This window comes from Zootoca vivipara, chromosome 9 (assembly GCF_963506605.1).
Source record: "Zootoca vivipara chromosome 9, rZooViv1.1, whole genome shotgun sequence".
NCBI lineage: Eukaryota > Metazoa > Chordata > Lepidosauria > Squamata > Lacertidae > Zootoca > Zootoca vivipara.
Window position 1 is genome coordinate 5,072,454 of NC_083284.1, and position 16,619 is coordinate 5,089,072.

Sequence of the window (16,619 nt, forward strand, 5' to 3'; positions counted from 1 at the left end):
GTGCTTTCGAACTGCTAGGTTGGCAGGAGATGGGACAGGGCAATGGGAGCTCACCCCGTTGCGGGGATTCGAACTGCCAACCTTCTGATCGGCAAGCCCAAGAGGCTCAGTGGTTTCGACCACAGTGCCACCCGCTTCCCTAAGACCTCCATACACCCTGCCCAGACTTTCGCCCCAGGGAAGTGACTTTGGTGCTGCTAAGGCAGTGGCTCGACTTCACCCCCTGAGGTGCATTCCATTGCGTCTTGAGACAGATGGTTGCCAGTTTAGGTTTCCTAAGCAGCTGTGGAGGAGTCAAGGACGGCAGATTCCAGAAACAAGCGCGCGCGCACACACACACACACCAAAATGATGCTGCCATTTTTGGGAAACTAATCTGAGTCCAATCCCTGCAGCCCAAGGCAGGGAACCCAATACTGTACCTAAAGCATGCAACACACAAAATCCCACTTCATAGTCTCCACTGATGAGGGTATCGTTACTTCCTTGGGGCAATCTGGTTAAGGTTTAGCATCCAGCTGTCCCAATATTTAAGAGGATTTCCCCCCTAATCTTTGTAACCGTCATGGGCTGGTGGTGGAGAGGAACAGTTGCACGGCCTTTCTGAAAGCCTCCAGAGATTCTGAAATCTCTGGTGGGGAAGGGTGAGACTGAGCCGTTGCACATCTTCTTTGCATGCAAAGGATCCCGGGTTCAATCCCTGCACCCAGGACACCCCTGTTCTGCCTTCTTCTGGGTCCAAAAGGACCTGCACGTTGGCACAGGCAGAGCTAGCTGCTTCAGCACCTGGAGCGGTACACATGCCGTGCACCCGAGGGCGGGGTTAGCCGCCCGCAGGCTAGCTGCCCTCAGGGGCAGGGCAAGCATCCCAAGGCGGGCGCCGCCCACAGCAAGCGTCCCAGGGGGGTGGGGGCGATGTCATCTCCCTCGGGGATGACACCTGGGGCAAGCCGCACCCACCGCATCCCCTTCCTCTGCCAGTGCACGTTGGCAATCGCACATCAATTGGACGTGCCTAAAATGACGCTTGCTTTTGGACCACACTTCTTTTCCCTTGAGAGCTGCATTGCAAAATTCAGCGCTGTGTGACTTTCAAAGGATGAGCGTCTCCCAATTTGCGTCTTGTTTCAGCGAGGGTGAGCTAAGCAGGCCAGCATGGAAATGTGAGTCGAATGGGTGTCTCTTAGCGGGCAGCCGGTAGGTTCCACTTTGCAGAATGATGATTCGTATTCTGCTCGTACCTGCAGGACAGTTTGACAAGTGCACATTCTGCAATGATTGCCTTCTTGGATCAGATCAAGGTCCATCTAGGTCAGCGTTCTGTATTCAGCTTTGAAATATTTCCCAAATACATTATCACTTATCCCCGGCTTCTAACTGCTTGTCAATCTCAGGAACATCTTTTACCATCTCTGTTAGCGTCACCTGTGTTGCTGTGCCAGGTGTTTCTCAGCTGGGTCCTGGTCAAACCCTAGAGCTTCTCTACATCCAAACCTCAACCAGGCTCACAATTTTTTAATTAATTTGTGGGATTTACACATTGAGAATCCCCACTTGTTGTGGGAGGTTATTGGACAATTACCTTAAAAAAATTATTTGGTTTTTCAAACTAAAAGTTTACAGCGATATATCAAACATAGATCATAAAAACCAGGTTCCAAGGAATCTCCTGGACTTCCCTCCTCCCATTTCTGGGTCCTTTTATTAATCATTTCCTCCTGCATCTTTTTTGATGAGCCAAATCTTTTACATCTCCATTGTGTCCAGAATTCACCCTTAAACTACAAGTGATATTCCAATCCTACTAACAATTTTAACTGTTTACAATGGTTATAAATTTCCCCCATTCCTTATTAAAATTTTGGTCTTCCTGATTTCTGTTTCTTCCGGTCATTTTCACCATTTCAGCATAGTCCATCAACTTCTTCTGCTATTCTTCTCTGGTAGGAACAATTACCTTAATATACCTGAAGTAGCATCTCTACCCCCATTATTCAGCTCAGAGGGCCTTTTGGTGGTTCCCTCATTGCGAGAGGTGAAGTTACAAAGAACCAGGCAAAGGGCCCTCCCATCAGATATCAAACAGCTATGTGATGTTTAAAAGAAATCTGAAGTCGTCCCTGTTCAGGGAAGTTCATAGTGCTTGCAGTTGTATTTATTTATTCTTTCTATTTTGTCTTGGGAGTCCCTCAGAGTGGCTTGGACAACCCAGTCAGACGGGCAGCATACAAATAAATTGTTGTTGTTGTTGTTGTTGTTGTTGTTGTTGTTGTTGTTGTTGTTGAAAGTTCTTCTTCACGAAACACATAAACTATGGAACTCCCTGCCACAGGAGGCAGTGATGGCCACGAAACCAGATGGCTCTAAAAGAGGATTAGACAAATTCATGAAGGAGAGAGTTTTTGGTGACCACTAGGCCCAATTGACTACACTCTGTCTTCACAGTTAGAAGCAGCAATGCTTCTGAATAACACTTGTCGGAAACTACAGGAGGGGGTTGCTCCTGGGGTCACATCCTGCTTGTGTGTTTCCCCACAGGCATCTGGTTGGCCCCCGTGAGAAGGGGATGCTGGGCTCGAGGGGCCATCGACCTGACTCTGCAGGCTATTCTTACGTTCTTACCTCTCTAAGAGAGGTCCAGTTTGGGAACGTTCTCATCCTGCTCTCTTGTTCTCCTCCAGAAGGGATGACCGACGTGGTCAGCTCGGCCCGGGACTGCCTGCAGGCTGGCGAATCCTGCACCAATGACCCCAGCTGCAGCTCCAAATTCCGGACCCTCCGGCAATGCATCGCCGGCAACGGCGCCAACAAGCTGGGTCCGGATGCAAAGAGCCAGTGTCAGAACACGGTGACAGCCCTCCTGTCCAGCCAGCTCTACGGCTGCAAGTGCAAACGGGGGATGAAGAAGGAGAAGCATTGCCTCAGCGTCTACTGGAGCATCCACCACACCTTGATGGAAGGTGAGTCGTCGGGGCTCCGCGATGTCGCAGGGAGCATCGGGAAGGAGCAGGCCGTTGGGGGGCAAAGGAGGGTGGAGAGGACCCACTGCATAAGCGCTGGAGGGAAATGGCGGCCTAGGACCCTCGTACCTACGGGACCGCCTCTCCTGGTATGCCCCGCAGAGGACCCTAAGCTCCACGGATAATAACAGTTTAACAGTCCTGGGCCCTAAAGAAGCCAGATTATCCTCCACAAGGGCCAGGGCCTTTTCAGTGATGGCACCGACCTGGTGGAATGCTCTGTCCCATGAGACTAGGGCTCTGTGGGATTTGATCTCCTTCCGCAGGGCCTGTAAGACAGAGTTATTCCACCTGGCCTTCAATTTAGCCTGATCCCCCATTCCTTTTTCCCTTCCCTTCCCACATTAAAACTCTTTCCTGGTCTCCTTGCTGGCCTTAACAGAACTAACTTGGCCATTTAGCCCTGGCGATGCCACATTGATGTTGTATTTTGTGCTGTTTTTGAGCTGTTTTTTAAGTTGTTTTATATTTGTTGTTAGCCACCCTGAACCCAGTTTCTAAACCGGGAAGGGTGGGGTATAAATAAATTATTATTATTATTATTATTATTATTATTATTATTATTATTATTATTATTTCCTCCTGGCTTCCTCAGAGGAACAGACACCAGCAAGGAAACCTCACCCAGAATTAATGGGGCTGAGGCAATGGATACCTCCCAGGCCAATGGTTTTCAACCAGTGCTGGGGCACCCTGGGGGGGGGGCTTGAATGATGGTCATGGGTGCCATGGGCAACACTGGCCTCTGTCCCTCTTTCCTTCCCTCCTGTGATGCCCTCTCACCTCTCTGCCTCCCAAATCCTTGCAAAGCTATTTGTTGCAGTAGCCCTGGCTACAAGCTCCACAGATGAATGGTGCCTGTGGAAGGCACCTCTCTCTTTGGGGTGGGGGGGCAGCTCAGAGACTAGGGGTGGCGGCAGCGGCTGCCTGGAGGACTCCCAAGGAGAGGGGAGAGGAGAGGAGGCTGAGGGGACACTCCACAAGAGAGCATGTTTGAAACGGCGGGAGACTCTGCCAGTTCTACAGGCAAGAGGTGACGTAACTGGGCTCCTGAGCATAGCTGCCAAGTTATCCCTTTTTTAAAGGGATTTCCCCTTATGCTGAATAGGCTTCCTCGCGAGAAAAGAGAAAACTTGGCAGCTATGCTCCTGAGCCCCAGAAAGAATATAGTTGGCCAAGGGAGCAGGGGACTCAAAAAGGTTGAAAACCTCTATCCTAGGCACATAAGAAGGCATCGATTTCTGTACTGCCCTGTTTGCATGCAGCTGCGGTTCATCTTCTGCCAAAAATGACACCATTCATATCACTGTCTGCCATGGCGACATTACATGACTAAGAATAGTTATACGCTTTAACTCTCTGAGAGTTTCATTGCTTTTCAATGACTATTATATGCCTTCAGCTTTCTGTATTCTATCTGTGTCGTTTGAATTTATGTACGCTACCTTGAGTCCTGGCGTGGGTGTAAATAAATACAATAGCAATTGTCATTATGCATCCATCCCAAGGAGGACAAATGGCCAGTAGCTTAATTCTTTATTGACAAAGCACAAACTTGCAGTAGCTCCTAAGGCCCAATAAACATGCACGCACACATGCTTCCGGTGGGCAAGTCGTTGGCTCCACTCTCTGGGCTTGTGCTCAGAGCTGGACTATTGCAGCAATGCACACTCCTGCATGGGAGCTGATGCTGTGCTTGCCTTTTCCAAATCCCTCCTGGGAGACATTGGGGTGGGGCAGAGGGGATGCTGCCACCCCCTTCCCTTCAGGCACTGCCCCTCCCTGCAGCTCCTGGTCCTCTCCACATCCTGCACCTCCTCCCCCATCTCCATCTGCTCATACTCCAACTGCTCCATCTTCCAGCTCTGACAGTGGCCTCGTGGGAGGTGTGAAACTCCATAAATTGTGGACCCCACCCACCCTTCCCCTGGATCAGTCTCTCTGGCCCTGATCATTTCTCCAACCACTCCTCTGAGCCCTTCCAGTTCCGGGCATTACGTAATTTAAACACTGCCCATTATGTACACGGCGTGATTCCGTCATCGTTGCCTTCTTCCGCCCCGCTCACTTCAGCGCAAAGGAAACGCAGTGCAAATGGATGGGGGGGCATGATCAATTGCACAATGTTTGCAGACTGAAAGCAACAGCCAGCGGAGAATACCGATTGTGTTCCCTGGATTGATTTCTGTTGTGGACATGGGACGAGTAAGCAAACACCGGCGTTTTCCACCCTCATTTCCGTTTCCATACGAACACTCTGACATCCTCAACCCCTCCCGTTGGCCTGAAGCAGACCAAATACCATTTTTAAAATCTGTTTATTAACTAGATTCTTATCCTGCTTTTCAGGTAGTTAAGCATTTGTCAGAGAAAGGGGGGGCATAGCTCAGCACCCCACGCTGCATCTGCAGAGTTCAAAATTCAATCCCCAGTGGCATTTCCAGCTATGGCTCAAAGAGAACTCAGCAAGAAACCCTGGAGAGGCGCCAACCGTGATGGCAGGCTATACTCTGCTAGATGAGCCAAGCAACTAAAAAACAACAACCTAGTTTAGAGAGTGTCAGAGGATGTTGTTGCGACTACTCTAGAGTAACGACGCTCCACATTCTTGTCTTTAGACAGTTTTATTTAGTGCAGTCTATTTGCAGTGGAACTGGTGTGTAGAACATGTCTGCTTAGTCAGATGCAGAATCCGGCAATGGACCGCCCCTCGACTTCTTCCAGCATAAGAGTCTCGGGACGGCAAACCTCCTTCCCCTCCTTCTCCTGCGTAATTCCGGAACCGGGGGAACAAAGGGTCTACGCTCCATGTTTTCCTTCTCCCCCCTTCCCCCCCTCTCTTCCTCCCTCACGTGTAGCAGGGGCTCTTCTGTGTTGCCAGAGCCCTGCATCCCTCTTCCTCCTTCCTCACTGGACTCCTCCCCCTCCCCGCTGGCATTGCTGCTATTGGAGGAGCTGCTCTTGATGATGGGAGGAGGATCCCTGTATTCTCTTCCCCTTACAGAGAGGTAAGAACCTAAAGAGAGCCTTCTGGATTAGGCCAACAGCCCATCTAGCACAGCATCCTGTTCTCACAGTGGGAATACCTGTGGGAAACCCGTAAGCAGGATTCAAGCAGAAGGGGCAACTCTCCCCTCCTGTGGTTTCCAGCAACTGGGATTCAGAAGCATCACTGCTTCCGACCATAGCTGCCAAGTTATCCCTTTTTTTAAGGGAAATTCCCTTATGCTGAATAGGCTTCCTCGTGAGAAAAGGGAAAACTTGGCAGCTATGCTTCCGACTGTGAAGGCAGAGCCGAGCCATCCTGGCTAGGAGCCATCGAGAGCCCTCTCCTCCTCCAGGAGTTGGTCCCATCCTCTTTTAAAGCCACCCAATAATTATAATAATTATTCCCTAGTTTGACGATGCGCTGCATGAACTTTCGTTTATCTGCCCTGAACCTTCCAACATTCAGTTTCATTATTTTTGCAAGCTGCCTTCAGTCAGAGTCAGCTGATTTTTTATGCCACCGATCCCACAGGCATATTTGTGTTGAAACTGTCCACGGAAACAAAACAGTCTACACTCTACATCATAATAATATATAGCAGGTGTTTTAATATCCCCGCGACATAAGCCTTGCAATCGAACAATTAACAACCCATTCAAAATGCATCAAAAAGAATGCATGAAGCAGCAATGGGGAATCTCAGGGCCGGTGCTGGAATGTGGCCCTCTCTTTCTGGCCCTCTGGCCACACCCCTCCCTTGCCACACCCCTCAAAGGTTTTGCCCCTCCTTGAGTGCTTTTGCCTAGCTAGAATTTGCCCTGGAACTCAGACAGAGCTTCTTGCTTGCCAGGGCAGAGGACAGAGATGGGTGTGTGAGTGGTTGATAGAAACAAGCCTATTGCATTACGTAAAATTAACACTCATTGCTCCACCTACTTCTGCCTCTGGCCCCGCCCACTGCTGGCATGTGGCCCCTGGAAAGTTGCCCAGCAGGGAATGTGGCCCTTGGGCCTTAACGGTTCTCCATCCTTTGCATAACGATTGCCAGATGGTCAGTTAACAATACAGTATTGGATCGACACCTTCACATGCCAAAAGTATTTAAATTGCTCTGCCTTTATTCTTATTTTGTTTTATTTCCTAAGGGTTATGTGCAACTGGATTGCAGAAAACAAACTTCAAAGCAGTTTCCAAAAAAGAGAAAGCAATAATAAAATTATCGCTAAAAAATTTACAGCCATAATTTAAAACACAGGAAGTTGAAACCACAATAGACTAGCACGAAACAAATTGAAGCTCATATAAACTTTCTAAATATCTGGGTAGGCTTGCCTGTATGCTGTCAGGCTGCAGCCCCTGATGAAATCTACTTCCTCATAGTTCGCTCCTCATTGCCTTGGCGACACAGAAAAGCACCAATCACATGCAGGGCCCAGATCATGTGGCCGTACCCCGTAATGGCATCAGCAGCCCCAGCGGAGGTGCCACTTTGGTGTGAGAAGTGGGCTGCATGATTGATGTTCCATCCATTTATCGAGGCGCTTTGGATCCTGACCAAAGGGAGCCGTTTTCCCCCTGATCTCACTTCCGTCCCGACTCTGCTGCCCTCAACAGAGAGTTTGTCACCATTGATCTCCTCTGCGTTTGAAGTGTCAAATAACAAATTAAACAAGCACACACAGGCTAATTAAACGCATGCTATTAAACAAGAGGCTGCTCTTGGCATTTATTCAGACATTTATTCCCCTTCTGGCTGCCTCCCAGCCCTCCATGATGTCTCCCTTCCATGTCACATTGCCACTGAGCAAAGAGGCCCTCGTGGACATCCTTCTCTAGGAGTGGGGGGGGGGGTGGAATGCCACAATCCTGGCAGCAGGGCCCTTTCACCTCCATACCTCCCAGAGTCCTGACAAGGAGATCTGCCCAGTCCGTGGACTTAAGGGACAGGCAGATCTGCTTCTCTCTGTTCCTTGTTTTTCCAATATTCAGTTCAGTTTGCAAATTCCTTTCTAAGCTCCCCGTGAAAATCCATCAGCAATTTTTAATGCTATTTTGCCTAGTGTCCACGGAGTCCTTTTTCGCGAGTAGTTTTCCCCAATATAATAAGAACATAAGAAAAGCCTGTTGCATCACGCCAATGGCCCACCTGGCCCAGCATCCTGTTCTCAGGTGGTAGGAAACCCACAAGCAGGATTCGGACGCAAGATCACTCTCCCCTCCTGTGGCTTCCAGCAACTGCTATTCAGAAGCATCGTTGCCTCCAACCGTGGAGGCAGAGCGTAGACATCAAGGCTAGTAGCCGTCAATACCCCTCTCCTCCATGCATCTGCATGTGTTACTGTTGACTCATGTCAAGTTTGTGGTCTACCAAGACTCCTAGATCCTTTGTTCTCTGTCCCAGCCTCTTCCAGCTCACTAAACCCTGTTGCATCTTCAGTTTCCAACACCTCCTCCTCCCATTCTTCTCCCTCAGACCACTCATCGCTATCCCACGACCCAGTTCCCTGGCTCTGAGCTTTCTTCCCCTCGGGGTTCCACAGCTGGTACTTCCCTTGTCAATAGACATATTTCATCCGCAGATGAGTGTCCATTTGCAGATGCTAGGCAACCATCTTTCTTTCAGAGTTGCTGCCATTCCATCCTGTATTTAGAAGGAACATTGAGCAGAGGGTGGGATAGACGACTTCACAAGTCCCTTCCAGCTGTAAAACCCTATGATTCTATGGCTTTGTCCAGGGCTGGCTGGATGCAGAGGTGTGTTAGGAGGCACCAGCTGGGGAACCCCATTTATTCCTGACAGTAAGAGCTGTTCGGCAGTGGAATTTGCTGCCAAGGAGTGTGGTGGAGTCTCCTTCTTTGGAGGTCTTTAAGCAGAGGCTTGACAGCCATCTGTCAGGAATGCTTTGATGGTGTTTCCTGCTTGGCAGGGGGTTGGACTGGATGGCCTTTGTGGTCTCTTCCAACTCTATGATTCTATGATTCTATGATTGCCTGAACTATCCATGGCAAATTTGTATCTATGCATATAATTTAGCATATGCAGTTGACGGTACTGTCCCAGCCCTGCCTGAAGATGCCAAGGATTTGAACCTGGGAACATTTCCATGCAAGGCTCTGCCACTAAGCTATGGTCCTTCGCATAGCTGCCAAGTCTCCCGTATTCCCCGGGAAATCCCCGTTTTTCCAGCTGTTCCTAGCTGAAAAAACAGATTTTTTTGTTTTTTCCCCGGTTTATTCTGGCGCGGCGGCCATTTTGGAACTGGGCGGAGCATGCTCAGAAGTGACTTTCTGCCCAGTTCCAAAATGGCTGCAGTGCGACTTCTGGCGTGGCGGCCATTTTGGAACTGGGCAAAGCAGCATCAAAAGTCACTTCTAAGCATGCTCCACCCAGTTCCAAAATGGTGGCAGCGCTACTTCCGGTCTGCTACTTCCGGTCCAGTCCCTTATTTCTCCAACAGCAACTTGGCAGGTATGGTGGCCCGCAGTCTAGAGTTTTCCAGAAGGCCCTCCTCAAAACTGGGCTCCCATCTCCTCTGATAGGATTTCAGCAGGTTGGAACTCTTGAACTTTACAATTCTATGATTGCAATGTCCTGGTTTTCGACAGAATGTTCGTGCACAATTTTGCAAAAGCGTGCAGAAGCACATTTGTGCCAAGCATCTTTTTCCATCATGCAAGAGAGCATTTCCTTTTCCATTTTGGTTTCCTTGCTGGACAAGAAGAGTCTATTGAAGCCCACTGCTGTATACCTAACCCTCCTGCCATCTTTGGTTTATTATGTACCTTGGTGAAGAAGGGAGAAAAAACATTAGCAGAGCCAAGGATTTTAAATAAATCAACACACTGGCTGTGCAATGCTGGCTGTCATAGCTGTGACGGAGATGAAAGCCTGTGTGTTGAAATAATCAGTCTTTTGTTCTCATAAAGACTTTCTCCCCCCGCAACTTTGGGGCGAATGGGAAACATCAACAGAGCACCCCACAAATATGCAGACAAACCGAAGGATTCCAAAGAGGATGTTGGCCCCACCATTCATCAATCTGACGCCCCCTTAGACCACAGCAGAGTTTTTCTGTTGACAGGGGAGGTGGAGAAGAAACCATTGTTGCGAGTCTCCAAACGGAACGCATCCCTCCTGGCTTTTCAGATGTTGTCTGATGTTGTTCTCTGTGACCTTCGCCGGTAGTTCTGGGCCACACATCTTGTGGTGGCTGGTTGGCATGACAACACTTCAAAGCCCTTTTTGAGCTCAGTGTGGGCTTTTCGAAACTGGAGGAGGGGGAGGCAGGAAACGGGGAGGGCAAGAGGAGGAAGGAGGCAAATGGGAAGGCGAAACCTCCTGCCGCCCCTGACTGGGCAACCCCGAGGGCAGCGGCGGTGCTCAGGAGCCGTCAGATGAACGGCAGAGAGTCAGAGTCCACCCACCTGCATTTAGGAACTGAGGAACTGTTCTGAAAGTTGCTGGCTGGATGCCTTTGGGAAAACCCGCGAGCAGGATCTCAGCACAAGAGTCCTCCCTCTGCTCCTGTGGGCTTCCAGCAGCTGAAACTCAGAAGCATCGCTGCCTCTGAGGCAGAGCATAGCCATTGTGGCTAGTAGCCACCTCTCCTCCGTGAGATGGATTGACATATCATTTCCAGTGGTGACTGCATATGATTTTGGATCTGTTCCCCTTCCTCTGTTTTTGGATCTGTTCCCCTTCCTCTGCCTTAGCTGATGGCCATGATTCCAGTTCACCTAGTGGATCTGGTGGACTTCCTTGGCAAATGATCATAGAATCATAGAATCGTAGAGTTGGAAGAGACCACAAGGGCCATCCAGTCCAACCCCCTGCCGAGCAGGAAACACCATCAAAGCATTCTTGACATATGCCTGTCAAGCCTCTGATGCAACAGCTTCGTGGGGCTGCCCCTTGCTCTAACAGCTGCCAGGACACCTCCTCTCCTGCTAAGCACTTGCCCCTCTGGTTTTCTGCTAACATCGCTGAATTTGCTGGACAGCTCCCCTATGTGTCAGGGCTTAACCTGCCTGGGCTTTACCTGGCATCTCCAGGTAGAATCATAGAATCACAGAGTTGGAAGAGACCACAAGGGCCATCCAGTCCAACCCCCTGCCAAGCAGGAAACACCATCAAAGCATTCTTTACATATGCCTGTCAAGCCTCTGCTTAAAGACCTCCAAAGAAGGAGACTCCACCACACTCCTTGGTAGCAAATCCCACTGCCAAACAGCTCTTACTGTCAGGAAGTTCTTCCTAATGTTTAGGTGGAATCTTCTTTCTTGTAGTTTGAATCCATTGCTCCGTGTCCGCTTCTCTGGAGCAGCAGAAAACAACTTTTCTCCCTCCTCTATATGACATCCTTTCATATATTTGAACATGGCTATCATATCACCCCTTAACCTTCTCTTCTCCAGGCTAAACATACCCAGCTCCCTAAGCCGTTCCTCATAAAGCATCGTTTCCAGGCCTTTGACCATTTTGGTTGCCCTCTTCTGGACACGTTCCAGCTTGTCAGTATCCTTCTTGAACTGTGGTGCCCAGAACTGGACACAGTACTCCAGGTGAGGTCTGACCAGAGCAGAATACAGTGGTACTATTACTTCCCTTGATCTAGATGCTATACTCCTATTGATGCAGCCCAGAATTGCATTGGCTTTTTAAGCTGCTGCATCACACTGCTGACTCATGTCAAGTTTGTGGTCTACCAAGACTCCTAGGTCCTTTTCACATGTACTGCTCTCAAGCCAGGTGTCACCCATCCTGTATTTGTGCCTTTCATTTTTTTCTGCCCAAGTGTAGTACTTTACATTTCTCCTTGCTAAAATTCATCTTGTTTGCTTTGGCCCAGTTGTCTAATCTGTGAAGGTCATTTTGAAGTGTGATCCTGTCCTCTGGGGTATTAGCCACCCCTCCCAATTTGGTGTCATCTGCAAACTTGCTCAGGATGCCCAAGTCATCGTGATCTGGTTGGAAGGACTTCGGCGTTCCTTGGAATGTCTCTTAACTTTGGCTCATAGGTGAGCCCTTCTAATAGCTGGAAAGAGGGAGGAGAACTTCTCATTGTATATACTTTCTCTATGCAAGAGGCATCAGTTTGTCAATATCTAGTATGCCCCCCCCCAAAAAAACCCTCACATTACAGGGTGTTTGTGGGGGGGCACTAGTTTCTCAACAGGGGGTGTCCTACAAGGGACACCGAAACTGGTGAAGAAACTCCTCAGGGATTATGCAAAGCTCAAGACCCCAGGATTGAGAATGCCACTGACCTGTACCTAAAGTGAAACTTCACAGTGAATTTGGACATTCCTGGTCAACAGAAACACCCCAGGAATGTTGAGATGAGCAGAAAGAATGTCAATAGAACTAGCAAGATTTCTCAGCGTGGGTCATACAACCCCGGGTTGCGGGGACACATAAATTCCCAATTTCCCTGGCCCAAGTATGACTGGTGGGTGGGATCATCCACCTGTCAATCTCCAGACATGGTCAGGTGACCAGTTTGTGCCTGCACGGACTATCAGCCGATAGTTGGGGCTTGCAAAGCACCGTGCATGGATCCATGCAAGGCTTGGTTTTCAGATCAGGAATTCGAGGGCACAGAATTAGAGCACCCACATATTCAGTTTCCATGTGTCGCTCCTCATCCATCTAGCAGGACTCGCAAAAGATTGACTCTACCTTCCCAATGTTACGATTTCTGCTCCTGGTGTGACCAGCGAGGGCGCAGTCATGTACAAAAATTGTTATAATGGCCTCTTAAGTGTGATAATTAGAGCATTACAGCCTTGGGCTGTTTTTTTATTCCTCCAAACCACTAATTTTTTGGCAAGTATTGAGTTTTTAAAGGGACCTCATAAAAGCGTTAACTCTGGGAGTCATAACTCTTGCCTTGTCAGGGCTGTGAGTGTTTTATGCTCCGTGGAAATTAAACCGGGAGTAAAACAAGGGCACCCAAGCGTAGGCTGGGAAATAGATGGATTAATAAAACACCACTGGGGGCTGGAAGAAAAGGTAGGGAGGCCGGGAAAGGAAAAAAGTGGGGATGAATTACAATGTGAGGGAGGCGGAGAGAGAAAGAGAGGGAGAGGGAAAGAGGAAGGTTGCTTAGGTGGTAGAAAGACCCGTCTTTGGCACCCAAACATCGCCAAACATGTGAAAAGAGTTGGATTGCCAGACTCTGAGCAGGTACTGGATCAAAAATGTGCTCTGCGGTGCGTTTCCCCCCTCTAACTATTCTCCATCAATTGATGAGAAAAGAAATTGCGTTTGAAAATCAGCCAAAGAGAGAAAAAATGTTGGTGGGACTCTCATTGGGGGGGCAGGTTGTGTTGTCATTGTTGCGCTTTCCCACCTTTTGGGGGGGGCTGAGGGGTTTTGTGGCTGCCCTTCTAGAAACCAGCTCTCTGGTGGACTGAATCTTGCAGCTTGCTCAGGTTCCAGCAGTTTCTGAAAGCCCCGTGATATTTTCGGCTGGGCGTTCCTGTAAGCACAGGAAGCAGCAGAGACTCTCTCTCTCAAGCTCCTGAGAGCTGTCCATTGTTGTTTGTGAAGTCTTCTCATTTCACACACAGACACAGTGTATAATAATAATTATTATTATTTTAAGGTACTGTAAAAGGAAAAACTGCCCTCAAAAACAACATCAGTGAGCATGCCCATCTCAGGTGCTTAGAGGCCAGCCTTCCCAATTTCATAGAATCATAGAATTGTGGCATTGGAAGGAATCCCAAGGTTCGTCTAGTGTCCAGCCCTCTGCAATGAAGGAATCTCAGCTGAAGAATCCCTGACAAATGGCCCTCCAACATCTGCTTAAAACCCTCCAACGAAGGAAAGTTCGCTGTGTTTCAAGGGAGTCCATTTCACTGCCGAACAGCTCTTACTGTCAGAAAGCTCTTCCTGAAGTTTAGTCATAACCTGCTTCCTTGTAACTTGAATCCATTGCTTTGTGTCCTAAGCTATGGAGCAGGAGAAAACAAGCTTGCTCCATCTTCCATGTGGCAGCCCTTCAGATATTTGAAGATGGCTATCACCTCTCTGTCTTCTCTTCTCTGGGCTAAGCATCCCCAGCTCCCTCAACCGTTCCTCATAAGGCTTGGTTTCCAGACTCCCTCAGCTTGTCAATATCATCCTTAAATCATGGTGCCCAGAACTAAACCCAGGACTCCAGGTGGGGTCTGGCCAGGGCAGGGCAGAGGGGTACTATTCAGTCACGGAGCAAGCCAATTGGGCACCTGGGGCGCAAGGCAGGGCCAGCTGGGGCAGGACACTCCGTGGGGCCTCTGGAGAGTCTGCCTGCCTCCTCCCACTCAGCCGCCCTACAGCTGAGAGGGAGGCAGCAGACGGACCATTTGGGGCAGCGTGGAGCCTGTGGGCACCCAAGCCACCACATCACTCCCAGGAGCTACGTGCGGCTTGGGGGCACTGCAGGCCCTGCGGTGAGTGCCACCCGGCATTTTGTCACGCCCCTCAGTGGTGACACCAGGGGCAGACCTCCCCCACTGCACCCCACTTCCTCCGCCCCTGGGACTATTACTTCCATAAAGGTAAAGGTAAAGGTAAAGGGACCCCTGACCATTAGGTCCAGTCACGACCGACTCTGGGGCAGTGGCGCTCATCTTGCGTTATTGGCCAAGGGAGCCGGCGTACAGCTGCTAGGTCATGTTGTCAGCATGATTAAGCCACTTCTGGAAACGCTGTTTACCTTCCTGCTGTAGTGGTACCTATTTATCTACTTGCACTTTGAAGTGCTTTCGAACTGCTAGGTTGGCAGGAGCTGGGACTGAGCAACAGGAGCTCACCCCGTCGCGGGGATTCGAACCGCCGACCTTCTGATCAGCAAGCCCTAGGCTCTGTTTAACCCACAGCGCCACCAGCGTCCCTTATTACTTCCATACATACACACAAAAACCACACACACAGCTGCCTGCATTTGGGGACTCTCCTAGGCTATTTGTTGACATCCGTCTGTCTCAAGAGACAATGGACTGCAGCTCCAAGGGTGCAGTCAAACCGCAAGAGAATCGCAGCACATGCTGTGGCTGCAGAGACCTTGCCTATGGGGGCTGTCATAATGAGTTAGGAATACATAGGGAGCAGCCTTATACATTCAGACCAACAGTCCATCTTCTCTAGCATTGCCTACTCTGGCTGGCAGCAGCTCTCCAAGGTTCCAGGCGGTGAGTCTTTCCCAGTCCTACCGGGAGGTCAAATGCAGGAGGCGACTTTGTGTACAGAGCAATTGGCCAACCACTGAGCTTCTTGCCCCCATCATGTTCGCTGTACCAACATGACACCATCGCAAAGCCTTGAAGCTGTAGTCAATCTGACCTCTCCAGTGCCAGCCCTGGACTGGGAAAACAGTGGCGCAGTCCAGCAAACATGATTCATGGTGGTCGAATGAAGCCGAGAGCAGTTCTGAGAGACTGGTGCCAGATTCCTGCCCCCAACGTGGACCTGCAACCTGATGGCAACAAAAAATAATCTCCGCCAAGATGCCCTTTCTTCTCGCATTCTAGCACACCCCCCTTTGGGCGGCTTCTCTTATTAAAAACAATTCGACAGCCGGCTCCGCTTTGGCCTCCTGCAACTCCTCCCAATCTTTCTCCGGCATGAGAACTGGGTCTCCAGGAGTTGTTTCTCTTAGAAATTGCCAGCTCTCCTGCCCTCCGCCTTGTCCCCCAAACGTAGGATTGATGGATGAGTATCAGAGGAAGGGAGCCGAGACAATGCTGGCTTGTTTGCAAAGCCTCGTCTTTCACAGGCGCGAACCCTCGAGAGGCCGTAAAGGCTTCCAAGAAGCCATTTATACAATCAATTATCAAAGCCCTTGTCCTGGGAATTTGTGGAGCGTATTATTTACTCAACACCAAATAAAAGCAAAGATTGCATTTCGGGAACCTGCACATTTGCAAGCGCCAGTGAAATTGTCTGAGGACAAAAAGTGGCCGCCGTCGTTACATAGGCAATTGTCCTCATCCAAGCAAGAGGATGAGTATGTAGGGGCCCCTTTGGACTGAGGCTGTGCACACCCTCCTACTCCCTTTGCATCCAGTATGATCCCAAAGCTCTTTTGGGAAGCGGTAGATACAAAACATTAGGCACAAGCCACATCCATCCTGAAGTTTCCTACGAAATGTTATGTTGTGATGCAATTTCTCCTTGCTAAAAACGGGTTGGTTTACATTTTAAAACAACAATCCCCTCAGCAGGGCCGTCTTAAGCGTATTTGGCGCCCTGGCGCTGTGGTTCACAGATCCCTCCAGCGCCCCCCCCTGCCCCATTTTCCGGTGCCCGGCGCCACCCAGCCTTGCCTTAGAGCCGGCGCTGCTCCTCAGGGTCGCCCCATCCCTGCTTTGCTCAAACGTCTGCGGCTGTTTAAAACTGCTGTTTTCCTCTTATTATACCTCCATCCCTACTGTTGTTGTTGTTGTTGTCGTCGTCGTCGCTGCTGCTGCTGCTGCTGTTGTTGTTGTTGTAACTTTTAAGGGTTGCCATACACCCTGAATCTCCCACACATAGCCAGAATGCGGCATTTGGAAGCCCTCGAAGACAGAGGCCATTGCTGAATCTCTTGCAGATAATTCAATCCAAGAATTATGGGCCTAAAGAA

The 16,619-nt window shown here is 49.6% G+C and overlaps 1 protein-coding gene across 1 annotated transcript in view; it reads left to right on the forward strand.

Moving 5' to 3' along the window:
* Nucleotides 1-2,686: 2,686 nt before the first annotated feature.
* GFRA4 (GDNF family receptor alpha 4) overlaps nt 2,687-16,619 on the forward strand; it is a 34,584-nt gene continuing 20,651 nt past the window's right edge. Inside the window, exon 1 of the mRNA XM_035101175.2 lies at nt 2,687-2,960. Coding sequence (XP_034957066.1) covers nt 2,687-2,960 — 274 coding nt within the window. The remainder of the gene's footprint in view (nt 2,961-16,619) is intronic.